The following is a 23,915-nucleotide window of genomic DNA, read 5'->3' on the forward strand; positions in this document are numbered from 1 at the left end:
CCCGAGACCGTCGTCCCTAAAGTCACTTCATCCGTGGGCCACAACACCTTTCAATATCTTTTAACAGCGACAGAGTGCTAACCACTGTCAAGACAACAAGCAGGTTCAGAACAGTTATTTAAAAAAACAAAACAGGGATACAGTTCTAAAGCACAACTTCCACATACTCCACATTACAATCACACACACCACAGTGAGCAGATGACCACAGGGCCAGTGGAGGGGCATGAGGTTCATCAATGCTTAAAAAAAAACAACGTAAACAGCAGAAGGCACAGCTATGTAGGGAAAAAAAAAAAGAAGAGAAACACGTGCAGGGCCCCCAAATTCTAACCCGAGGTGGTCGCAGAAGGGAGTCCCCGCACGAGGCAGCCGCAAAAGGGCTTCTTTGAACATGGTCTGACTGTTGGTCCTTTCATGGCAACCTCTCTCTTCCCTGGGGATCCGATTCGGTGTGGTTTGAAAAAAGGGTCCCTATTGACAGGGAGTCACCGTCCTCAGAGGCTACGAGTAACATCTGACCGTGTGTGTGTGTGTGTGTGTGAGAGACAGAGCACACTTGTATGGCCTGACTTGGTCCCCATCCGTGGCAGTCACAAGCCCTGTGCGGTCTCTGCCCGGCTCCAGAAAGCCCTCCAGACCAGCCGACACCAGCTCTCCCTGCCCCAATGCTTTCAACACACAGAACGCAACGCTTGGCCCCACAGGGGTGAGGTGACTGGCCTGGCCCAGGGTGACCCCTCTCGCCGGCCGCTTCTCCTTGGCTTTCGCAGCCCATCTCAGTGGTCCTGGAGGTCTCCCTCCAGGGCATCAGGCCGGGCGGTCCCTCCCGCGGGCCAGCTCTCGCTCTCTGGGACCAATTTGAGGGAACTGGTCTGGTCTTCTTGGAAGGCTGTCAGAGGCCGACCCGGTCCGTCCCCTCCCTTGCCGGCGACGGTCCCGTTGGCCAGCAGGGCGGGGGCCTCTTCGCCCTCGTAGTCCTGAGGCGTGTTGAGCAGGGGGGATTTTGAACAGCGGGTGGAAGCGACGGCCATTCTGGGTAAGATGGGAATCTTGTCAGGCAGCGGCCCATCTTGGAGAGGCAACTTCTGTATCGACGGAAAAAGAATTCATCATCAGAACCCCAAATGCGTGATGCAAACAGCAGAGCACCAAGGAATCTGCCAGGACAGTAAGACTCCCGTATCCACAGGGTGTCATTTAGATCGGATGTAAATGGTGCCCTAACACCTAATCAGGGCTGGCTGGATAGTTGTGGGAATCCTTGGACTCAACCCGGCCCAGGAGACCAGCAGACAAAAGACAGCCACCTCATATTTTTACTCCCTAAACTCCCTAGGAGTTTCAAAATTCTTTTGGTTTTGCTGCCTGCCTAGGGTCAGGCAGACCCACTGGGGGGAGAACAAGTCTTGCTGAAGAAGGATCAGTCTGGCTTCTGCCTTGGGAAGCCCGGTCTGCGCAACCCAATTCAAATCCTGCATGTCAAGCGAACACGGCAGGAGGGTATTGCAGATGTTAAAACACAGATAAGCATCAGAGGTCAGACAAAAAATAGCTACCTAGGACAGGAAGGGAGGGATAAGTAATCTTAGGGATAAGCAATGAGTTAAGGACCCAGAAAGCAGGCAGGAAGAATATGCACCTAGGAAAGTTCAAAACAATCCCCCCCTCCCAGATAAAAGCAGCTCCATCATCCTACCCCTGAGTGACAGCATTAGATTTATTCTCTTTGTCTCTGAGTTTGGTCTCACTTTCCTAGTACTCACATTTTCTAGCTCGCCGGCAGCATCTTCCAGCTCCACATTCTGGCTGATACAGCCAAGGAGATGATCCAAGACACACTGCTTTGGGTGCATCCCTTTATCGAAACGGTTGTACATGCCGCACCAGAACCTCAAGGAGAGAGAAGGATGGAGAGAAGTCTAGTAGGAACAAGTATGGACGGCTTTGTCATTTACATTTGCTTTTAGGGTCACAAACACTTATGAGAAGCGTGACGGTCATGTTAAAAAACTCTGGAGGCACAACAGCCTAAGGACTACGACTTCGCTTAGAAATCAGGCACCCAGGATTTCTGGTGGACTCCCCACTCTGGGTCCCCATGGTCAGAAGGGTAGTGGGGGAGGCTAAGAGAAACTGCCTTCTCACCCACAAAACTCAATCTTTGGAGAACAAAGATACAGCAATTTTGCAAAACTGGAGCAACTAACTCAGGGGTGTTGTGTTAATAGACTATTGTGCAAGGACCCCATCTCATTGCTGCTCCTACTTCTCCAGTTAAAACCATCAGGTCATGGTGAAAAGACCCTTCTCTGCCAAAGGTGTTAAGAGGAGGCAGGCCATTTTTGGCTCAAAATTATAATTTAATACATCTGCATTTCATCTAACAAGCACACAAAACTGTGGTTACAAGGCAGGGGATCAGATCTAAAAAATATTAGTAGTAGATTAGGTTAATATTAAAGAAAAAAAATGAGCAGTTAAAAAAACCCACACAACTTATTTCTGAGATTAAAGAAAGAAAAGAACCTCCAAAGTTACTTAAAAAAAGCTTCTCCCTTCTGCCTGCACCAAGTGGTGTGACAAGATTTGGGCAGAAACTGCCGGGGGGGGGAGCTATTCAGAGTTAAGGAAAATACAGGGTTCCCCCTCCCCTCCCCGGTCTTCTCTACCTTGAATAAGCGACTTACTGGAAGCTGAACGGCAAGGTGTTGGGCCGGAGTTCCTTGTAAGCTGTGAACCCTTTGTAGAGTGGATTTCTAAACTCTTGCTTCTTCTGGAGGAGGAACGGCCACAGAGAGTGAGTCTTCTCAAAAATTCTGCCAGGTGGAAAAATAAACAGGGAGGACGCTCAGGGGAAAGAGTTACTGGGTAGCCTCTGGTTGAGAATGTGGCTTTGTATCCTGCATCTAACCTCCACGTCTAGACCCAAGGACTCATCCAACCTGTATAATCACGGCCCGTTACGTTCCACAGGGCCAGCTTTGGGGAATCTCATTGGAGACTCCTAAGATTTGGCTGGCCAGCTTACAGCAAATCAGGTCATTCTCCCGACTTGACGTAAAGGTGTAGAAGTCAAAGTTAAAAACATTCATTTTTTCTAAAAACAAATATATATATTGGGTGGGGTGGGATGAGATTCAGAGGAGGACTCAAGACCACAGTATTTTGCTCAGCATCACAACATAGTTCCCTACCTGTTTCAAATAAATGGATATTCTTAATATAAAAGAACCCCCCCACACACACACACACACATTCTGCTCCCTGGGAATGCCGACTCACTTTAGATCTTCCCGGTCCTTGTGGCAGGTCCCCAAGAAGTTGCCAAACTGGCAAGAATAGACATGGTCGTGGATCTCGAGAAGAAAGCGCTCGTTGAAGTCAAAGGCGCAGGGAAACTGCTGCAGGAGCTGCCAGGTGCAGTCAATGAACTGGGTGAAGACAGGAGACACTTCTTTGGGGTCTCCCTCCAGGTGGCCGCACCTGCGGAGGCAAGAAAAAGGGGCCTCAGGGCAGAAAAGATCGACCAGCACATGGACCTGGGATGGATTTCCATCCCTCCACCAGTTCGACTGGGAACGTGGACGCTCAACACTTAAGTAAAAGTCCATCAACTCAACAGAGGTACGTTCGTTAGGGAATAGCAACTGGATCTAACCCAAGGTGTCCAGAATCCTTTTGGCTACTTACAGAAATGCAAACAGAATGGCCGCTGGCTTGATAGCTCGGTGAATTGGAGTATAGGGCTGCAGAGCCTGAGGTCCGGAGTTCAGGTCCTAACTGTGCCTCTGGGAGAAGAGCCAGCCTGGGTGGCCTTGGGCAAGCTGCATAGGTTTAAAGCAATGGTTCTCAACCTGGGGTCACCTAGACATTCTTGGACCGCAACTCCCAGAAATCCTGGCCAGCACAGTCTGTAGTGAAGGCTTCTGGGAGTTGAAGTTCAAGAACACTTGGTCTGTCCAAGGTGGGGAACCACTAGAGCACATCAGACGGAGGGACTTGTAAAACACCTCTGAGTAATCCACACCTAAGAAACCCTGGAAAAGGGTCCAAACGGGCTTGACAGCACACACAAAAATGCAACGATCGAAATCACAGCACTGAAGAGCTCTTAGTCAGCAAGTCCCTCCTTGCCTCCATTGATTTCAAGCCTGCGTCTTCCTAACCTTCGCACACTCAAATCTAATTTTTACCTGTGTGAAAATTTGTGGCCCATCGCAATCCATTCCTTCTCTATCAGGACCTGTAATGGTCAATCAGAAAGAAAAAGAAAACACAGTTTACCAAGAGGCCAAAAGACCAAATTAAGTGGCAATATTCACAACGGCATCAATATCTCCGAACACCAGCCGTGTGCAACGCACTCCCAGGACGCAGAGGACAGAGACGAAGGCAACCCTCCCTTAAGGCACCGGTTTGTGGCAGGCAAATCGTTTTGGAGGGGGAAATGCAAAAAATAGGATTTGTCTTGGTTGCGGGTTAATGCAGACCAGCCCCAAAAAGCTGCAGCTGCATTTCTGCATGATGTACGAACGGGTTCCAAAGGGAGAATCCTGTCAAAGAGCTGTTAAAAAGGCCGTGCCGTATTTAATGTATCACTTGCAATATCTTCCTCCACGGGAGAGCTTTTAAAATGATTCCCGGGGGAGCGATAAAGAAGAGAGAATAGACAGCGCAGCTCGAAAACCAACGTTCCCTCTCCTTCTGCAAACCCAGAAGAGCTCTAAGGGGCCGGGCGTTGTCATAAAATAGGGCGTCTGGAAACCGAATTCCAAAAATGGGGCCTCCAGAGAGGACGGCCCAGCTGAACCAGCTTCCGTGGCTCCCTGCTAGCCTGTCAGGGATGATGGGAGCTGTAGTCCGCCACCTCTGCAGGGCACCAAGTTAGGTATGGCTCTGCTGTAGCAAGAGGAACGGTTTGCTGACTTACAATGTGATTTGTTTTAACCCCAAAAGCAACGACTGTCCGGAAGGGAAAAAGAAAAAGCTTTAGAAGCACTTGGTTTCTCCAAATGAACTTTTTTCAAAACGCTTGAAAACATTTCGGGGTATCTTGGGATCGGATTATGCGCTGACTCGCATATGCTTTCCCTCTTAATTATATGAACCGCTTCAAGGCAGTGCTATATTTATACAAGGAGCATATGCACCGCCGAGTGTCGGATGGTGGTATGCTAAGCTTTAAATCTGGGTCGGGCGCAGCCGGAGAGGAAACGGCGATAAAACATTCCTAACCTCAACCGTTGGCTTGCCTGTTTCAGAGACACCCGTCCTTTTACCCGAGGGGCGGCGACTCCGATTTTAAATGGATATGACGGCCGCTCCTCTTCACTTTCTCCCCGGATGTGAGCTATGCTCGCGCTGCAAAACTGCCACTGGGGGGTCTTGTGGTTTTTAATTGTTATTACAATTCTGCCAAACAGCATCCGGAGCGTTGAAAACAACAACGGTAGTGATGAACCTTCAGGGAAATCTTGGACATGGGCATCTTGTCTTGCAGCTGTTCCTTCCCAGGTACAATCACAGAGTTAGACCATGATGCAGAGAGGAGCAAAGATGTACAGCTGATCAATTGATACAGGATGCTTTTTTTAAAAAGAACATAATCGTATGAAAATAAAATCCAGCTGCAGGCAGTTCAGGAAAGCTGGCTGTAACACTTGGGCTGGGAAGAAAGTGTGATGTGTACTGGCTGTAGCAGGATCAAGCTGCAGCCTGGCCTCACTCTGGCCTTCTCTTTGTCTGTCGGCTCATCTCGCTGTGTGTCCCGCCGAGCCTTCAGGGCACAAGGAATTGCCAACTGACCGGCTGTGGTGCCCCGGACAAAGGGGAGCTGGAGGAAGACTTATGATGAGGATCCAGCCTGTAAAGTTCCAGAGAGACTGTTTTTTAAGGAGCCCCCCCCCACCCCCGGAAACCAGAACCACCTCTCAAAAGGAAGCCGAAAAGGCAACAAAGGAGAATGTCTGTTTTTTTTAAAAAAAACCAGTACACTGTACTCTAGGTAAAAATGACAGACAGCTTCCCCACCGGCTCACAAATGCTCCAGAGTTAATTGGACGAACTCGAGGGAGATCTTTCCCATTTCAGATCGATTCCCAAAGCTGCGCGCTCGTTGCTGCTTCCGAAAAGGCCAGGATCAAACCCTACATGTCCTTCTTTTCTTTCGTTCTGCTTCTGATCCAAAGCTGTGTTCGATGCTGGGCTTCCGTCTGCATAAGAGCAGAATCCTGCAGAAGCGACAGCCGTGCCCTCCTCTTAAGCTCTCCTCACCCCCACCCCCCCGGGGCAAGTTAAGTTTTCAAACAGCTCCAAAAGGTCAACAGAAGGCAAAAAAATTTATCCAAAGATACCACCCATGTACCTTCTTGATTAGACCAGGGTACATGGAATTAAGAGTCTGTTCATGTTTACCAGGTTAACAGAAATTTTTTAAGATTCAGCGGGTTGACGGATTTCTATTTGAGGGGATTGGTGGCGGTGATGTAACCATTCCTCAATGCCTCTCTGCTCTTACCATGAATCCTTTAAATGTCCGATAAAAGGGATCCAGGAGGAGACAAGCCACGGAGCAGACCTGAGCGGTGCGATCCCAGCCATCTGAGCAATGCACTAAAACGCTGGCCTTCTCATCTTTCACTGCCTGGAGAACGGCGAAAATAGACTTACTTAGGAGGTAGGGTTTAAGCCAACCAACAAACCACCATGCCAACTATCTCTGACTGTTATGGGCCAAGAAGGGAATGGCCAAAAGCCACAACAGGGAAGGAGAGAGACAGGTAGAACATACCCTCAAACTCAATGCGGTATTTGGAGAGCACGGGGAAGTCCCTTTGGGGAGGCAAAATCTCACACAACCCTCTCCCTCCCCTTGTAGGCTTTAAAGATCCAGAATGTGCCCATGGTCCTGAAAAAAATGTTCTAGATCCTCAAGAGTTCTTTGCCTTCTGTAAGGACATACCTACCTCCCACCACATTTTAAGGAGCAAGGTTTTCATTTCTGAATTTATTTTACTGTAGAAACAAGGGAACTGATAATTCTCCAGATGCCACTGGACTACAACTCTCCATGGATAGGCTGATTAGGGCTGGGGGGGGGCTGGTGTGCCATAACATCCCAAGGCCTGCAGATTCCTTAATCTGTTGTTCTAGAACCTCGCAGACGATATCAACATGGGCTTTCGCGGATTTCATTTCCCAAGCATTCCCACCTTCCAGGGCCCGCGTGCGATTCAGGGAGTTGCAGCCAAAACAGTCAATATTCCAAACTCTGGACGGTACACCTGTTCTCCAGAAACTCAGAGCCTGGCTTTACCTTTGCAAGAAAGACACCGGCGTCCATTATAGCTTTGATGTGCCGTAACCAGCCAGAGTTCTCCAGGCCGGTAAGGAAGTCACTCATTGAAAGATATCTCATTTCACACACTGGAGGGACAAAAACAGACCTTTGGGTGAAATCCCGTTCTTCCCCTGCCCTTCTTTAAAGTCCCTTCCAAGGGCCGGGAGACACTTTAAACAAACATCGCTCAAAAACTGTCACCTGTTCATGGAGGAATTTAAGAGCACTGGAGGAAGGAGGAATTTAAAGAGCATTGTGGCTCATAACAAGCATGGTGAAAAGCAAAGGGTGCTGCTTATATACCGCCCCATACTACTTCAAGCACTCTCTGGGCAGTTTACAAGTTAGTTATGCAGGCTCCACATTGCCATCACACACACACACACACCAGCGAGCTGGGGACTCATTTTACCAACCTCGGAAGGACGGAAGGCTGAGTCAACCTTGAGCCACCGTTACCTGGGATTGAACCCCAGGTCGTGAGCAGTTTTGGCTGCAGTCCAGCTGTTCAACCACTGTGCCACGAGGCTCTTACCTGGCACCGTCTATACTGAAGTCCTGAGAGCCGCACATCTAACTCTCCTGGGTTCTAGCCTGTCCTGGGCTCCCGCAGCAGACAGCCTCTGGTGTCTGCCAAGAACAATTGAGTTCGGCAGGTGACCCCCCCCCCATGCGGCCAGGGAGGAGGCCAACACACTGGGCCAAGTTCAGAGGAGGGCAACCAGGGGGCTGGGAATCCCAGCCCTAGAAGGAAAGACTGAAAGAACAGGGCCCTGTTTAGCCTTGAGCAAAGAAGACTGGGGAGGCACTCCTCAAATACTTGGAAGGCTACAGAAGAAAGGCAGGATCTGTTCTCGGTCATTCCAGAGTGCAGGACATGCAATAATGGGCCCAAGCGACAGGAAGCCAGATTTAGGCTGAACATCAGGAAAAACTTCTCAACTGTTGGAGCAGTATGACAAATTACCGGAGAAGGTGGCGAGCGCTCCAATGCTAGAGGTATTCAAGAGAAAATTGGACACCCTTCTGTGAGACCTGCTTGGGTTCTTGCCTTGAGCGGGGGGGGGGGGGTTGGATGCGATGGCCCGAGAGGCCCCTCCCAACTCTATCACTCTAGGATTCTATGACCAGCCAATCAAAATACGCACCTTCCAAAAGCTTCTGCAGGCTGCTTCTCATTACATGGATGTTTTCAATCCCAATGAACTTAAAACGGATGTTGTCGTAATTATCCACATTCTCGTAGCCCTTTCCGGCAGCACGGTTGGCCATGGCGTTCAGCTGGAAAAACCAAACAGCAAACATTACGAACAGAATACTCACTGCCTCTCATCCCCTCCGTTCCCAGGGGTCACCCTGCCGGCGGCAGCATTTTCCAGAATTTCCATTCTGGTGGCTGGGGTTTCACATTCACCGGTAAAACTGGAATCGATTTTAAACTTTGTAACTTAAGCAGTTTAGGCATCTGGCTGCGGAGCCAACGGTTGGGAATTCGATTCCCCCATCGTGCCTCCTTGAGAGGATCTGATCCCTTCCAGCAATGCAGTTAAGATGATGATGATGATGATGAAGGAACCACTAGCATCTCTGTCATGGCTGGGTTTTTCCTTACAACGATCACAGCTACACCCATGAAACTAAGGTAGGAGAAAAGCAAGGTTTAATGCGAGCACACCACACCGCAGTGTAGAAAAGCTTCAGCTTCCTGCATGCGCCAGCTTTTAAAGACACACAAAGATACGCTTTCCTAGTCCATGTGGACGTGTGTGTGTTTGCAAACTTTTGTAAACATCTGCCGGAGTGTGTGTGAGGATGAATAAGGGTTTTGGTTACTGCGGCCGGGTCTTCAGTGCTCATCACTCTTCCCATGATCAGCCAAATCATTTATGCAGGCAAGACTTAAAAAGAAATCAGGTATATAAACTTTGGAGATTTTGCACACATTCCAGAACTCAATTTTGTTTGGCACGGAGTGTTACTGTTTTCTGTTCAGAGTACAGTAGGACCCCCGGTATTTGCAAGAGATCCATTCCAAGGGCCCTCCGGATGCTGAAAAACACTTAACACTATACATAGCATGCTCTCTAGGACTTTTCTTTTAATATTATCAGACCATGCCTATGCAAATCAGTGGATACTGATCTTGCAGATAAGAGGGCCCTCCTGTACTGACAAAGTTGAGATTTTTTTTAAAAATCTCTCTCGATCATCTGGCTTCAACCCAGCTCCTGGAAGTCTTTTAAAATCCAGCAAATACTGAACAACTTGCAGGTTCTCCTGTGTAACTGGGTAGGACTTCAGCAGCAGTGGTGACTATCAAGGAAGGGTTCTGCTTTCCTTCCTAGCCCATTTCTGGCACCCGCCCTTTATAACTTGGGCTGTGCTTTGGGAACACCAGACCTTCCGTATGTGTGTGTGAAGATGCAGCAGAGGGGGTGACCCCCTCCCCCCACCAGAAGCATCCCCAGATCCCAGGAAGTGGTACCTTTGGCCTCGTGTCTACAACATACATGAACGGACTTCCAGGGTTGGCTTCCCGGATGGCCTGCAGGAGCTGTTCGTCCTCCAGGCAGCGAGTGTTAAGCCCGGACAAGGGCTGGCTGCACCGACAGATGGCGGCCTGAAAGACACGAGAGAGGGCCGCCGGAGATGGGTCAGAGGCTCGCCAGGAGCTGGTAGTGATCACAGCAACTGGCTCAATGGTCACAAGGCTCTTGAGAATGAAAACCCTAAAGCTTTAGTCTGCTCATCCTCCTTTTAGCTCAGACCCACGAAAACATCCCAGGAGCAAGAAGGGTTTCGGATTTTTTTTCTTTCTTTTTTTTTCTTTGGCTAGTTTAGAAGATGAATTACGGAGGAAATAAACAGGGCAGTCCAAAAATTTAGGCCAGATACTTCTTATTCATTGATTTCTTCATTTGTTGTCTTATTTACAGGCTACCTTTCTCCTGAGATAAGGGGACCCTTATGAGGACCAACTAAATGTTGTAGCTGTGATGTCTGTGCAACCCCATACTGAGGCGGAGCCTGAAGGTAGATCTTCAGGGATGAGGATCACACCAGCGACCCCTTCCTGCTCCCCTCCAGCTTCATGGAAGGGTTCTGGAGACATCCAAAGCTCCCTGGTTTGGGGGCGTTTTAGTTGCTCCTAATAAAGGCAGGGTCCAGGGGAGGGGGCTTAAGGGTTTTCTTCTTTGTGGAGCAACCCAACTGTTCAGTTTTTGCCGGTCCTTTGAAATAAGAAGACAATGGCCCTTGGAGGAAATGGGATCACCCCCACCCCCATGTCCCTCTTATGCCTGCCTCTCTTTATTACAGATAACCCATCGCTGGTGGTGATGCTGAGCTGCCAGAACAGGATAGGGGAAGTCCCTGGGACAAAATAAAAATGAAAGCCCGGCTGCCAAATAATTCTGCCCATACTTCAGCCCAGGGCGCTGCAGAGGCAGCAAAAGTTAAAAGTGAAACGCTCAGCATTTTTATTTCGCAATGAGTTCCATTTAACCAGGGTGATAATAACTTTCTGTAGAAAAACTCTCTGTTCCAACCTGTTTCTCCCAGATCAAAAATCTAAGCAGATCAGAGGTGAGATGTAATTAGCCCGTCCCTGATTCTGGTGGGCTCAGATTCATTTTTTAAAAGCCAAAAACCAAAATAGATTAGTGCCCTCTAATCGAAGTGAAGCTTCTTGGAGAGCTCCATGGTTTAGGTCTCTGGCTGCAGAGCCAAAGGTTGGGAGTTCGATTCCCCTTTGCTGCCTCCTGGGAGAAGAGCCAGCCTGGGTAGCCTTGGGCCAGCTGCCCAGTGGTCCTAGAGCGCCCCCAGAGGAAGGGAAGGGTAAAGCACTTCAGTCCACCTAGAAAACTCTGAAAAGGGTCACCATAAGTCAGAACAGACTTAACAGCACATGATGATGATTAATGCAACTGAAATTCCAAAAGTGGATGCTAGCCAACTAAGGAGGGAGTCATAAATCATTTGTTTAAAAGAGATGGGGGCCGATACTCTTTTTGCCCAACCATGTAACAACATGCTCTTCGGTGTGAGCATAGAGGAAGTATTTGTATTCTTAAAACGAAACAAACTTTTAAAAAACTAGCCCCATAGGGAGACGTGTTTGTGCTAAGCTACTGGGTGTTACCTTCTGTTTCCAAAGTCTGTCTATATCAAAAGACTGCAGCTCTTCAAAAACAAAGCAAAACATGACACACACACAAACCCTGTAATAAATTTCATCTGAGGGCTACTGGACCCTCCTTGGCTCTCCCTCAATAAGTTGTATGGAGGGTCTGATGCAGTCATAGGACGAGCGTAGCTGTCCGAATGTTAAAGCACTGCAAAACCCATCAGGCCTAGGAGAGAGACACACACACAACCAATGGTGAGAGATGATGGGTGTTGTACTCCAGCAACATCTGGAGGGCCAGGCCTTCTCCGTTCCTGCAATTATGAAACGTAAAGAACGCAGCCCAACAAATATCAAAGTGCACTTGCATTGGGAAGTCACCCAATGGCCCCGGAGGCAGAGGGAACCCCAGAAAGAGCAGAACACGCATGACTAACATTGTTTTCTCTGGAGAAGTAGGAAAGCGCTGGGATCCGACCTCGGCTTCTGAACTTGGAGCTGCCCAGCACCATCGCCTTGGTGGCGGCTTTCGGCACCACGAGTTCCGGAGAGTACGTGTTGCAGACCTAGGAGGTGAAAAGGGGAAAGAGGACCGGGACCTTAAATCGCTGTGATGTGAACCGCCTGGAACATTTATTACAATGGAGCGCCTGCTGGCTGTAACAAGTCCAGCACTGAGATTAAAACAAAACCTTGACACTTTTAAGACCGTTTTTCAGATCTGAACTCGCTTCTTCAGATGAATGAAATTCCTGAAACGTCTTCGGAAATGGACAAATTTAGTTATGTGTCTGTTTAAAGACACTGAATGCAAGTAAATCCTTGCCATTCAGAAACTCTTCTAGCTAAGAAGATAAAGAAAAATATATCTCCTTATAGCCTTAAAGTCAGATTCCATCCTTCCCAGGGAGCTGGTAAATAAAGTCAAAATATGTAAGCAGGACCGATAAAACACAATATAAAACAATGTGCAAACAACCATTTATCAGAGCTGTACATCTCACCCAAAATCGGCCAGCTATCTGAACAAGACTTACCTCGTAATCTTTGTTGGCATCGGTAAACTCCCAGTAATCATTGGGGATCCCCATCCTCTGGTAGTCCACGCCGACCTCTATGAGTTTCCAGCCCATCTCTCGGTGGTCCTTGGGCATTTTAGGGTTGTATGAAAACGCATAAAGTTCCTCGGGTTTCCCTAAAGCAAAGAGGCAATTTTCAAAGAGGGCGAAAACCGGTGATTGCAGCAGCCATGCTTGCCAGAGGCTCTTAGAAAATCACATGGAAGTCTGTGGTGGGGTTTCACCTTCCATGTCCATAGAATCATATCAGATTTGCTTTTTATGGCTTCAAAAATAAGCCCTGAAATGGTTAACTATAGATATTTTACTAGTCCCTCTCCCTAGCGATCTTTAGTTGCCTGGGAGGGTCACTTTTATGATAAAAGGAAAATGAGCCAGCCTTTATAAAGCTTCAGCGCCTGCTTGTTTCAAAATCCTGTTGAAAATGGGAACTGCATGGATTCTAAAATGAAAGTTTTAATTAAGAATCCGTGTGCCTTCCATTCCTGTAAGTGTAAGATCTGCAGTTCAAAACCCTGCCTAATTGATATCCCAGATTAGAGATGTAAAATTTCCAGGAATTATGAAGCCATATAAAACAGCTTTGGAAAGTAAAACAGAAAAGTCTGTTCCCCCCCCCCCCAAATTTTTTTCCAGGTTTTTTCCAAAGCTGTTTTATATGGCTACAGAATTTCTAGAAATTTTACATCTCTAATCCAGATTAGAGATGCCCTCGAGTCTTATTAGAACACTCCAGTCACACGTATCTCTAACAGAGAGAACACCAGTTCTGACGCTGTCCAACTTTGACAGAGCTTCTCTGAAGATAAAGCTGTGGCAGATGTTCTCCTTCCTTAAGTACGTACAAGGTTTGCAATGCAGTACACAAACCCCGGAGGACTCTATCCTATCTCAGATGCGCAGATACAAAAGCACTGTGGCAGCTTTGAAACTAATAAATATTATTTCCGTGAGCTTCCATGAAATAGAAACGCATTGTTTTCAGACACACCAACCTCTTGCATCTGAAGAAGCAGAAGGCAATCTGTCAACGTTCATGCTGAAACACACTTGTGACTTTTACAGACGCCACAGTACTACCTACTGAAACACGGTAACAATGGGTAGCACTTTGGGGGGGGAACTTTATGTTTACACACATGTGTTTCTGTGTTGCCTTTTCTCTCTCTGTCTCCCCACCGGGTCCTGAAGAAGGCATTTACTCTAGTGGCATGCTGGAAACTGGTCCCTTGAGAATTTCAATGATTATTTATCAATCAAAGAGGAAGGACCTGCCTTTAAACAGCATTTCAAAGGATCTGCCTGTTGTAGAATGGAGGAGCTCAAAACCAGGAGCCCCAAAAAGACTGGAAGAGGCAATGCACAATCAAGAAGGCCCCAAGGTAGCTTATATTATGAAAAGACAGTATTGAAAGGTAAAAAGAGTAAGTGTACAAATACTGAAAGGGATCAAACAGATACCATCCCGGGAAATGGTAAACAAAAGCAATACTAAAAACACATTCAAAGCAACAAGGCGCAACCAACCATTTAAAATCCCCACTCAGGCTGCCAGTCATGAAGGGAAAAGCCTGCCTAAAGATAAGTCTTTGCCTGCTTGCAGAAGGAGAGCCAAGAGGGGGCCAGCCTGGCGTCCAGTGGGAGGGAGTTCCACAGTCTCTGGGAGCAGCCACAGAGAAGGTCCTCTCCCGCATCCCCGCCAAGCGCACCCAGTGAGGGTGGTGGGATGGAGAGAAAAGCCTGTCTTCTATTAAAAGCAGTGGGTGTGCATATGTGTGTGTCTAAGAGAGGGGGGAATGTCTAAGAATGAAAACATCAATCTTATACGAATCTCATCTGAGACTCTTATGTCCCTAGAACTGTTTTGCTCAGATGCTCCCAACTTTTTTGGGAAAAGAGACCGGCTGGCTCTTCCTGGAAAGCAAACCTCAACCATCTCTATGTGAAAGGAAGGCTGTCCCCACCACCCATCACCCTTGGCCCCCTGCCCTCCAAGATGACTTTCCCTCCCCTCCACAACGTGCAGATCCAATCCATCACGCATCCTGCCGGTCTCTCAGGGCAGCTCCCTAGGGAGAGCCTGGGCCCTGCCAGGGTCTGATAAAGCAACTCATTTGCCCAAACAGGTCATCTTCAACTGTCAAGTCATCCCCTAGGAGACGATGAGTAATTCTGGTCCTGTGGGATATTGCAGAGGGAAGATACGGTGGAGGAACTGAACCAGAACACAGAGGAGCTCCCCTCATGAGAAGGCAAAGGAGCCTCACTGGGTCTCAGAAATGTCCCCCGTCCAGCCTGTAACTCTCCTACCACTGTGGTTCCCAGTCTTGAGTCCCCAGATCTTCTTGGACTACAACTCCCAGAAGCCTTCACCACTAGCTGTGCTGGCCAGGATTTCTGGGAGTTGCAGTCCAAGAACATCTGGGTTACCCAAAGTTTGGGAACCCCTCCTTTAAGCCATCCTCTCCCCTCTGGTGTCCCTTAGGGATGTTAGTCTAACAACATCCATCGTCTCCAGACAGCAGTCAACAGAGAGAGAGAGATGTCAAGAAAAGAGAGGAAAAAGTCTTCTGAACTTTTAAGACAACTTGAGCGCATTTGGCATTTCTGGGAGAAAACACTTTTGCTTGCCTCCATCTGGATAAAAAGCAGGATATTTTCATGCTTAACAGAGAGAGGGAAATAGTATGATGCGTTGATTCCTTCCTTTCTTCCTCTCTGGCTTAAGCGGAACTCCAAGGTCAAGGACCCCCATTTCCTTCCTTCACCAGGCAAGAGTGTCTCCAGGGTGTAAAAGTAGAGGAAAGATCCAGAAAACCATACCTGGTTGGGAGAGTTTCAGCAAAGAGGTATAGACTTCGTGACAGTCCCGTTCCTGCCCGATAGTAAAATGCACCACTCGGAAGTTCTTGCAGTGAATAAGCAACGGGCAGCCGGAGGCGGTCAGAGGCAGCTTCTCCACGGAAGCAATATGGTGATGGAGGATCTGCAGAAAACAGGACAGCTTAGGGAACAGAGCCTGAAATTTCTTCCTGCAGATGACACCTCAAAACAAGGCTGGGGGGGGGGGGAGAATCAATCTGGAGGAAGCAGCACGACTGCCAGAGCTTGAGATGAAACTTCCACTTAAAAGTCATAACTATTGGCAGTTTAAAGCCCCCCCCCCCCCCCACAGCCGAGCGCTTATTACTGACAACTGCAGCTCGGCATGAAAGATGCCGTAATTTGACTTCGAGGAAGTGAAACCTCACAGCGAGGCGATCATACCCTGCAGTCAGCCGTATTGTTTTATTAAGATGATTCATTTCATAATCATGAGTTTAAATCCGGGAATGATGCAGGAGCCCTGAACCGAGGGCTCAGGAACAGCCGCATCCCTGGGGCAAAAGTCTCCAGACAGGGGTGCTTTATAAAAGTTGATTCCTTCTCTCTAAAGGTACAAATGACTAAGAGAGGGATGTGTGGGCAGGAAAGCTCGGGAGAAAATATGCAAGCTCATAATTTTGGGGTGGAGTGGGGGAGAAAGAGACTTAGCTGCCGAGTTGTTCTCATTGTTTCCCTTTTATAACATAAAATTAGCACAGCATGAAAACAGAAGGGTTAAAAAAGGGGGGAAAGTTAGCAATTAATTGATAGCCTACACATATACACCGTCTGTCCTAGTGTGCAGAAAGCATCTGGAATGGCTTAATTGTGTGAGCAAGTCCTGCTGAATCTTCAGCAAGCTGAGACAGATCTCAGTTAATTGTCGTTCATCGATTTAAAAAAACCACAACTGTCCCATCAGCTGACATCCTAATAGGCTGCAGCAAAAAAGAAATGAATTTAGAAGCAGGACTGTTCCATGAATCCTGTTTAAAGATGACATTCCTGAACACTCCTAACTCAACTGCAGGAGTGGCCGGAAACAGAGGACCAAGATTGCACACACACACACACACGTGCACCTTAAATTCAAGACACCAAAACCAACTGGGCTGGATGAGGAACCTTCCTTCCACCCTTGATAAGAGTCAAAGCAGCATCCACGGCCCAAGAAGGCAACAGGAACTCATAACTCAGCTTTGCCCACCAAACCCTTTCTAGCTGCTCTCGAGTATCAGCCACCAGAGAAATCGAATTAATGATAGCACCGACCTTGTGTAGGTGTTACTGATGGCAACCCTTCCAGAAAGGATTCAGAAGAGAGGGGCGAGAGACACACGGATTTGATTTAAATCACCTCGATTTAAATCCCCCAAATTGGATTTTTTTTGACAATTTAAATAAAAGAATTGATTTTTTAAAAAATTAAATCATCAAGAAATCCAAGTTTTAAAATTTAAATTGTGATTTAAACTGATTTTAAAAAATTAATTTTTATTCACCCTGGATACACAGCATGCTAACTCATCTATTCCACTGAAAAATGATCAGTTCTCTGCTCTCCCCCCCCCCCACCCCCAGCCTTTTTTCAGTTTGCACCGAGTCTTTTTAGACTCTAACCTCCGTGTATAAGGCTGCCTTGTGTAAACTGACTGCACACAAGCCTCTTCGGGACCCATTCTGGCTGAGTGGGACAAAAAAATGCATAAAATAAACATTAAAATGAAATAAAGCGCAGGCTACGTGTGTTTCAAAAGGCGATGATGGCACTGCGGAATCAAGAGGAGAGGCTTTGAACAGCAGCTGCCAAGGAGCAAGCGGCGGAGAAAACAACATTGTCTTCAAAGCCTCATTTGTGAGCTCTCTTAATGAAGCCGGCAGATCACTGCTGGGAAGAGGGTACTGGATAATTAATCAAATCCACAAGGGTTCTTGTTAGGTCCTAATGCTCATGATGTGACTATTGATATATCGCACAAATGCATCCTTGTGTTCTAATGAGCGTCAGACAGTTAAATGGGGTGTACAGAGACACGAACTCGGTACAGCCCTCCTGGTTCATCAGAGGTCCCCTGGGGTGGGGTGGGGGGGACAGGCAGCTGGCTCATCCGGCGCTGTGCCCTTACCCATGTCTCCTTTCGGACTTCAGCGGAAGCATCTACGTAGATCAGATGGGTGGCCGTCAAGTAGAGCGTTCCATTTGCTGGCTTTCTGTGCGTATAACGATCCAGGAGCTTGACGTTTTCTACCTGCGGGTTAGGAGGGGTGGAAAACAAGGGAAAGGAGAGAGGAAGAATGAATTAGAACAAGTCCTAAAAGATCAGGGATAAATCAGGTCTGCCAAAGCCACGAAGGGCTCTCTTTGTGCTCCCCAGACAGGGCTGGGCACTCATACGGGGGTCTCCTAGAAGGTAAGCTTCACCAAGCTGTAAATCACACTTGGTTTAAAAACTCTGAATGTAGTAACATCTTTGATTCACCATGCTGAACGCACTTGACCTTGTCTGATTCTGAAAATTTAGCAAGGTCAGGCCTCATTAGAACTTAAGACAGGAGGAAATACTGCAAATTTCTATGCAAGGCTAAGAGAGGATACCTACAGAAATCCTGCAGAGCTGGGGTAAAATTTTTTTGAATCAATCAATTAAATAAATGAATGAATAAATGCTCAGCTAGTCATATCAACAAGGTAAGGCAACTTCCTATGCCCCTGACATTCACAGAGTCCATTTTTAGTACAACAGAAAAGCAGGCAGAAACTCTAGAATCCATAAAATGGTAAAGGACTGAAGGGTTAACGTATTTCTTTGCCCCCTCAGGATGGGTGCAGGTGAAGAAAGCATGTGTCACGATGTATGTGCCTTCTGTGAGATGTCAATAAAACAGGGAACGAGTGTAAAAGGCACTTCTCACTGGATAGAGCAGAAGCAGGAAGAGTAAATCTGAAGTCCTTCCTTGCCTGATTACTGTTCTTTCCTGCCGTGTTTGATTTTCTTATCTAGATTACTCAGTTAAAAGGCAAGGAGGTGGAAGCAAAAAAAAAAAAAAAAAAACATATTTGAGTTTTCTTTCCTTGAGATTCATTCTGGTGTTGAAGGTAAAGAGATACGAATTTTTAGAAGCGGCTAATACTTTCAAATAAAGCAGTAGCTTTTTAAAAAAAAGTATTTTCATGTCATTGGAAGATAATGTTTAGTACTGGACTGAAAGACACTCACAAACATTCTCTGGGTTTCAAAACTCAAGGGTCCGCAGACGTTATCCTTGGCAGAATGCTATTGAATCTCCATTCTGGGGTTGTGGATTTGGTGGCTGTGCTAAAGACCACGTTCAGGGAGCACATTTTCGTTTGGCTAATGAAACAGAAGGGCAGAGGGACCCAATGACAAAACGGGCTAGAAGCAAAGCATTTTCTTCATCAGCCTGAGCATTCAGCAAAAGGTTTGGGAGAAGCAGGAGGGCAATCAAAGCAGAGAAACAGGAAATGGGTGCTTGAAGAAATGAAGGGGGCCACGGCGCTAAGGGCAACCCTAAGATTTATAGATGTAGAAAACAGGGGGAGTTGAAAAGACGGGAAAAATAACACATCAAACTGTTTAAATAACTCAACTATGGAACTTCTTGGCTAACCAGATTAATATATGAAATACATTTAATACTTGAAAACGGCTGAATACATGTGAAGTATTATAAAAATATCCAAATAAGTAACTACTTATTGGGGGGGGGGAGACAAAATCAAGTCCAGCAATCGGGATCCTCATCGTACAAAGGCTGAGAGATGCGTCATCAACAGAGATGGCTCGCAGCAGGATTAAAGCATCAAACAACCTTAACCACTGTGCGTTCTGTGGCTGCGCCTGGGATCAGACAAAACCAACATTCACATCAGGGAAGGGTCAGTCTGAATAAAACTCCCCTGCAAGCAAATATGAATGTCACTTGTTCAGAAAGAACAACCACTTCCATCTCGGTTAGAGACCTGTGCAAGGTCTATTCTATGTGAGTTTTCTCCTAACGGTCTTAAAACGCATGCCTGCAGGAAGGGAGGGGGAAACAATGAGACAACCTGCCAACTTTTTATTAGGACCTTTGCAAGCGTTTATTTTAAAAGTCAAACCTCTTTTGCACAGCGGGGAGGAGAAATACTGGGAAATGAACAAAACTGTTAAGAATACACCGAAGCCTCTTTAACACAGCCATTCTCAGTGGGGCCATATCTGAAAGGGGCCCCAGACTGAAAATTTTTCTATTTTGCTTTTCTATCCAGCTGTCTGTGCTGTATCCTTGTTTAACTCTGTTAAACTGTTTAACGTTCGTGGGCTCTGGAACCCACGAAAAGCTCCCAAAAGCACCATGGCCAAAAATAAAAAGTTGAGTTTAACTGAACCCAGACTCCAGTCCATTGACTCTATTTTAACCACTGCTAGGCTGAACCACTTTTGGGTCAGGGCAGGACTTGAAACAGGTTGAAAGTGCCAGAACTGTACGAGTGTGTTCAAAATTCAACACTTAACTTCTTCAAAAAAAAATGATTGAATTTCCTATGGTTTTCTGCCAAACTTGAATCAATTTTTTAAAAAAATGCACAGGTGGCCCCTTACCCAAAACCACAAACTCCAGAACGGTGTTTCCCTGGACTGCAACGTCCAGAAATCTTGGCCAGCACAGCTGGTGGTGAAAGCATCTGGGAGTTTTAGTCCAAGAACATCTGGGGGAACCCAAGGTTGGGAGCCATTGCTATAGACCAAATTTTGGAAAAAGCTACTGCAAACCTTCCAAAAGGCAGCTTATCTCTGATCCACTCCCCACGCTCCCCAGTCCTTTTATAAGAAACTTTTTAATCCAGAGATGCCCTTCTTGATTCTTTGAACCAAGCTATGGGCTATCTATGCCCTTTTTCATACCCTGGCTTTAATAGCTAACACATTCCAGCAAGGTTCATAAACTGCATTTCTTCCTGCATTTAATTATGCCTAAGCAGACCTTCCACTTTTCTCTGGCAAGCCCAGTTACTCTGGGTCATTTCCACTGCAGGAAAGTTTGCAAAGATTCCTAGAGGCGAAACATTTTAGTGCAGTATCAGTTTCCATTTATTTTGAATATACAAATCCTCACAGTTATACTTTGGCAAATGCTTCCCACACTGAAACTGCCACAAAAGTATCCCTTATTCCATCAACATAGTATTTCTGAATATAGGTGCAACCATCCATTCATACAATATTTACACCATAACAGAGAGACATTTACTCTCAGTGCTGAGTTCTTGTTGCAACACCAGAAGGACACACAACGGCCAATGTACAAACCGTGACTTTGAAAATTTCTGTGCTTGTCCAATTTTTGAACCATCTTGACTTACAAAAAATGCTGGACAGCATGAAAGCTCATGCTACTTCCAGCACATTTTGGGAAAGGCACAGACATTAAAGACAGACAACCCATGATTAGAAGAGGGAATTCCTTAACTGATGGAAAGTGTCTGAGTGCACAGCAGGAGTTTTTCTCATCTCTTATAATGAGCAAGTTCTGTAATTGGAATGTGATTTCTCACACACCAAAGTTTGTGCGAATTATCGCTCAACACTAATGCACTTCTTAAGACTACCTGCAACATCTAATCTTTACTTAATGGTGCTGATAAAATGGAATGAACTCAACTCTGAATTTCGTGCATACACATTTACCTCTGAAATTTGCTTTAAAAACCCCTTTTCAGGGGTTACAATATCGCACAGCAGAAAATACATGATTATAACATCTGTAAGATGCCTGGCCATGATCTATTCTCTACAGTAGAAAGTAGTTTTCAGAGACTAGACCTCAGAATACCCACTTGGTGTGAATAATGCCAAGGCTGTTGGAAATTTAGTGCAAGGGGGAGTGTAAGCTTAGAGGTTCAACTAAATCTTGGGAGTGAGAGAGAAACCAGTCAGCCACTGGAGTTATTCAAAAATCTTTGGTTACCAGTTTGAAACAATTGCCAATAGTTGCTCAAATTTGCTTCCTAGAAATCCAAAACTCAGTACTCAGTTATTTCGTAAAAATGTCATCTCGCCCACAAATTTTCAGGATGATTCCTAATGTTTAGGCTTGGCCCCTTTTTGTCCAGCTCCATCAATGCTGAGAAATACAAAGTATAATGAACAGCATACATATTGCACTGATATTTGTACTTAGGTTTTTGGTTTAAAATGATATCCATTATATAATGCCAGTCAATGTTTTTATAATTTTGATTGACTGTGCCTGGTATTTTTGAATAACAACAATCACAATAATAATATAAATTATTATGATGGATAGCTCAAGTGTCAGGTGGATACACAACTGGCTACAGAATCGTACTCAGAGGGTGATGATTAATGAGTCCTTCTCTAACTGGGAGGAGGTAACTAGTGAGGTGCGAGTCCCCCTCTACTCAGCACTGCTTAGGCCTCACCTTGAGTACTGTGTCCAGTTCTGGACAACGCATTTCTAGAAGGATGCTAACAAATTGGAACAAGTTCAGAGGAGGGCGACAAGGAGGATCCGGGGGCTGGAAACCAAGCCCTAGGTCGGAGGAAAGATGGAGAGAACTGGGCATGTTTAGCCTTGAGAAAAGAAGACTGAGGGGTGATGTGATAGCACTTTTCAAATATTCGAAAGGCTGTCCTACAGAGGAGAGGCAAGATCTGTTCTCGATCATCCCAGAATGCAGGACACACAACAATGGGCTCAAGTTAAAGGAAGCCAGATTTCGGGGGAATTATCAGGAAAAACTTTCTAAATGTTAGAGCAGAATGACAGTGGAACCAGTGACCTCGGAAGTTGGAGAGCGCTCTAACACTGGAGGCATTCAAGAAAAACTTAAGATAATCACCTGGCAGATCTGCTTTGATTATAGTCCTGCATTGAGCAGGGGGTTGGACTGGATGGCCTTATAGGCCCCCTTCCAACTTCACTTTTCTGTGATTCTATGATTTCTATGATTCTAATACTGTAGTGTTCTAATAAAGGCAGTGTTTTATGTCTCTGGCTGCAGAGCCAAAGATTGGGAGTTCGATTCCCCCTCTGGGCCTCCTTGACAAGGGCTGGGCATGATGATCCACTGGGTGCCTTCCAGCTTTGCAGTTCCAAGAAGATGATTGTCACCTGCTGTTGCATTTGTACAATTTGGGGGGCCCAATGGGCTATTTTTTTAAATATATTTTTTTCTCAACAATTATATAAAATATTATAATCAGCTGCGTATCTCTGAAATAACATCATCAGAGCTGCAAAACCCAGCAAGATTAGGAACAGAATAGAGATTATACCAATATTTGACTGATACTTCGGCTTTGGGTTAACACTTCTACCTGTTGTATAATACCCGTCAAATACTGTGTCTTGCATTTTTCAAATCATCATCATCAACGCTTTTATAATTTTGACTGACTGTCTGGTACATAATAATAATGATAATACTATACGATAGCAACGATAGTAATAGCAATAAAGATAACGGTAACAACAATAATGCTTTAGGTGTAGCATCTCCAAAGACCTAGAAAACCCTCTCTCGCCCACAGGCTGCAGAAAGCTGCCTGGATGTGGGGGTCAGTCCCCCCCCCCCCGGTTTTCAGGAAATGCCTGGGAACCTCCTCCGTCCTTGGGAAAGACCCCCCCCAAACAATTGGGCCGAATTCGGTGCCAAATGTGAAATTCCAAAATTGAGAATTCAATTTTAGTCAAATAGCGTGGGGGGGGGGTTGCCAACCTCACGAAGACACAGACCCCAATAGTCAAGGAATGAAATCCCAGTCCACCTTGGGGAGTGGGGGGGGGCGAGAGACCTGGGCACATACTGGATGATGATTATGATGATGGGGAGGGAGGATCCACAGGAGCCATATTATAAGGCATGCTCTGCACATGCCCAGAGGCAAGGGTGGGGGTGGGGGCTTTCCACAGAGGCAATTGCAGCCCCCACAAAAAAACAGCCCCCCCATTTCATGGCATGGAAAAAAAAGGTCCAGGAGCTGAGCCCCCCCCCTTTCCTCACAGCCCCTCAGGGGTGGGGGCGGTTTGGGGGAGGGAGCCCCCCCTCCCCCGTTACCTTAGGCGTCGTGATGTGCTCCATGGCGGGGGCGAGGGGGCCGAAACACCCCCCCGGGCCCCCCCCTTCCCGACGGCGGGCGCGCCCCCCTCTCCTCACGTCACCCCGCCGCTCCTGGCGGGCCTCTCCCTCCAACGGCTCTCCCTCGCGCCCTCTCTCCCCCCCGTCCCGCCCCGCCGCCAAAACCTCGCGAGACTCCCGGCGGAGCGCGAACTGGAGAGGGGGGGGAGAGGGAAACGGGCGCTGCGTCGCGAAGCCGCCGGCGCCATCTTGGGGGAGGGCACGGTGCCCTTCGAGCGGGGAAAACGAAGGGCGCGAGGTGCTGGGGGCGGCGGGGCGGCGGGCGTACTACCCCGCCGCCGTGCGCGTCGCAAATGGGAAGCCGGCTCTCTCTAAACCCTCCCCTTTCAGGAGCTACCC

At 47.0% G+C, this 23,915-nt stretch overlaps 1 protein-coding gene across 2 annotated transcripts; it reads right to left on the reverse strand.

Moving 5' to 3' along the window:
* Positions 1 to 44: 44 nt before the first annotated feature.
* Positions 45 to 23,649, reverse strand: MTMR8 (myotubularin related protein 8). 2 transcript variants are annotated; one of them, XM_078380699.1, is made up of 14 exons: positions 23,496 to 23,649; positions 17,539 to 17,661; positions 15,371 to 15,533; positions 12,506 to 12,663; positions 11,906 to 12,034; positions 9,828 to 9,962; positions 8,491 to 8,623; positions 7,319 to 7,428; positions 6,521 to 6,646; positions 4,197 to 4,246; positions 3,286 to 3,486; positions 2,691 to 2,819; positions 1,767 to 1,893; positions 45 to 1,088 (listed from the first exon to the last, which is right to left on the reverse strand). In XM_078380699.1, the coding sequence occupies exons 1-14, from the start codon at positions 23,517 to 23,519 to the stop codon at positions 780 to 782; spliced, it is 1,917 nt and encodes a 638-aa protein (XP_078236825.1). In that variant the 5' UTR covers positions 23,520 to 23,649; the 3' UTR covers positions 45 to 779. The 2 variants fall into 2 exon arrangements, with proteins under 2 accessions (XP_078236825.1, XP_078236826.1); XM_078380700.1 differs by lacking the exon at positions 6,521 to 6,646.
* Positions 23,650 to 23,915: the final 266 nt, after the last annotated feature.

The sequence above is a fragment of the Pogona vitticeps genome, chromosome 11 (genome assembly GCF_051106095.1).
Source record: "Pogona vitticeps strain Pit_001003342236 chromosome 11, PviZW2.1, whole genome shotgun sequence".
In the NCBI taxonomy this organism is placed as follows: domain Eukaryota; kingdom Metazoa; phylum Chordata; class Lepidosauria; order Squamata; family Agamidae; genus Pogona; species Pogona vitticeps.

Coding starts and splice junctions, on each gene's coding strand:
- MTMR8 (XM_078380699.1), bottom strand. CDS start 23,519: ATGGAGCACATCACGACGCCTAAG. Junction 12,664..15,370: donor GCTGAAACTCTCCCAACCAG/GTATGGTTTTCT, acceptor TCTTTGCTTTAG/GGAAACCCGAGGAACTTTAT. Junction 7,429..8,490: donor CCTGCAGAAGCTTTTGGAAG/GTGCGTATTTTG, acceptor TTGTCCCTCCAG/TGTGTGAAATGAGATATCTT.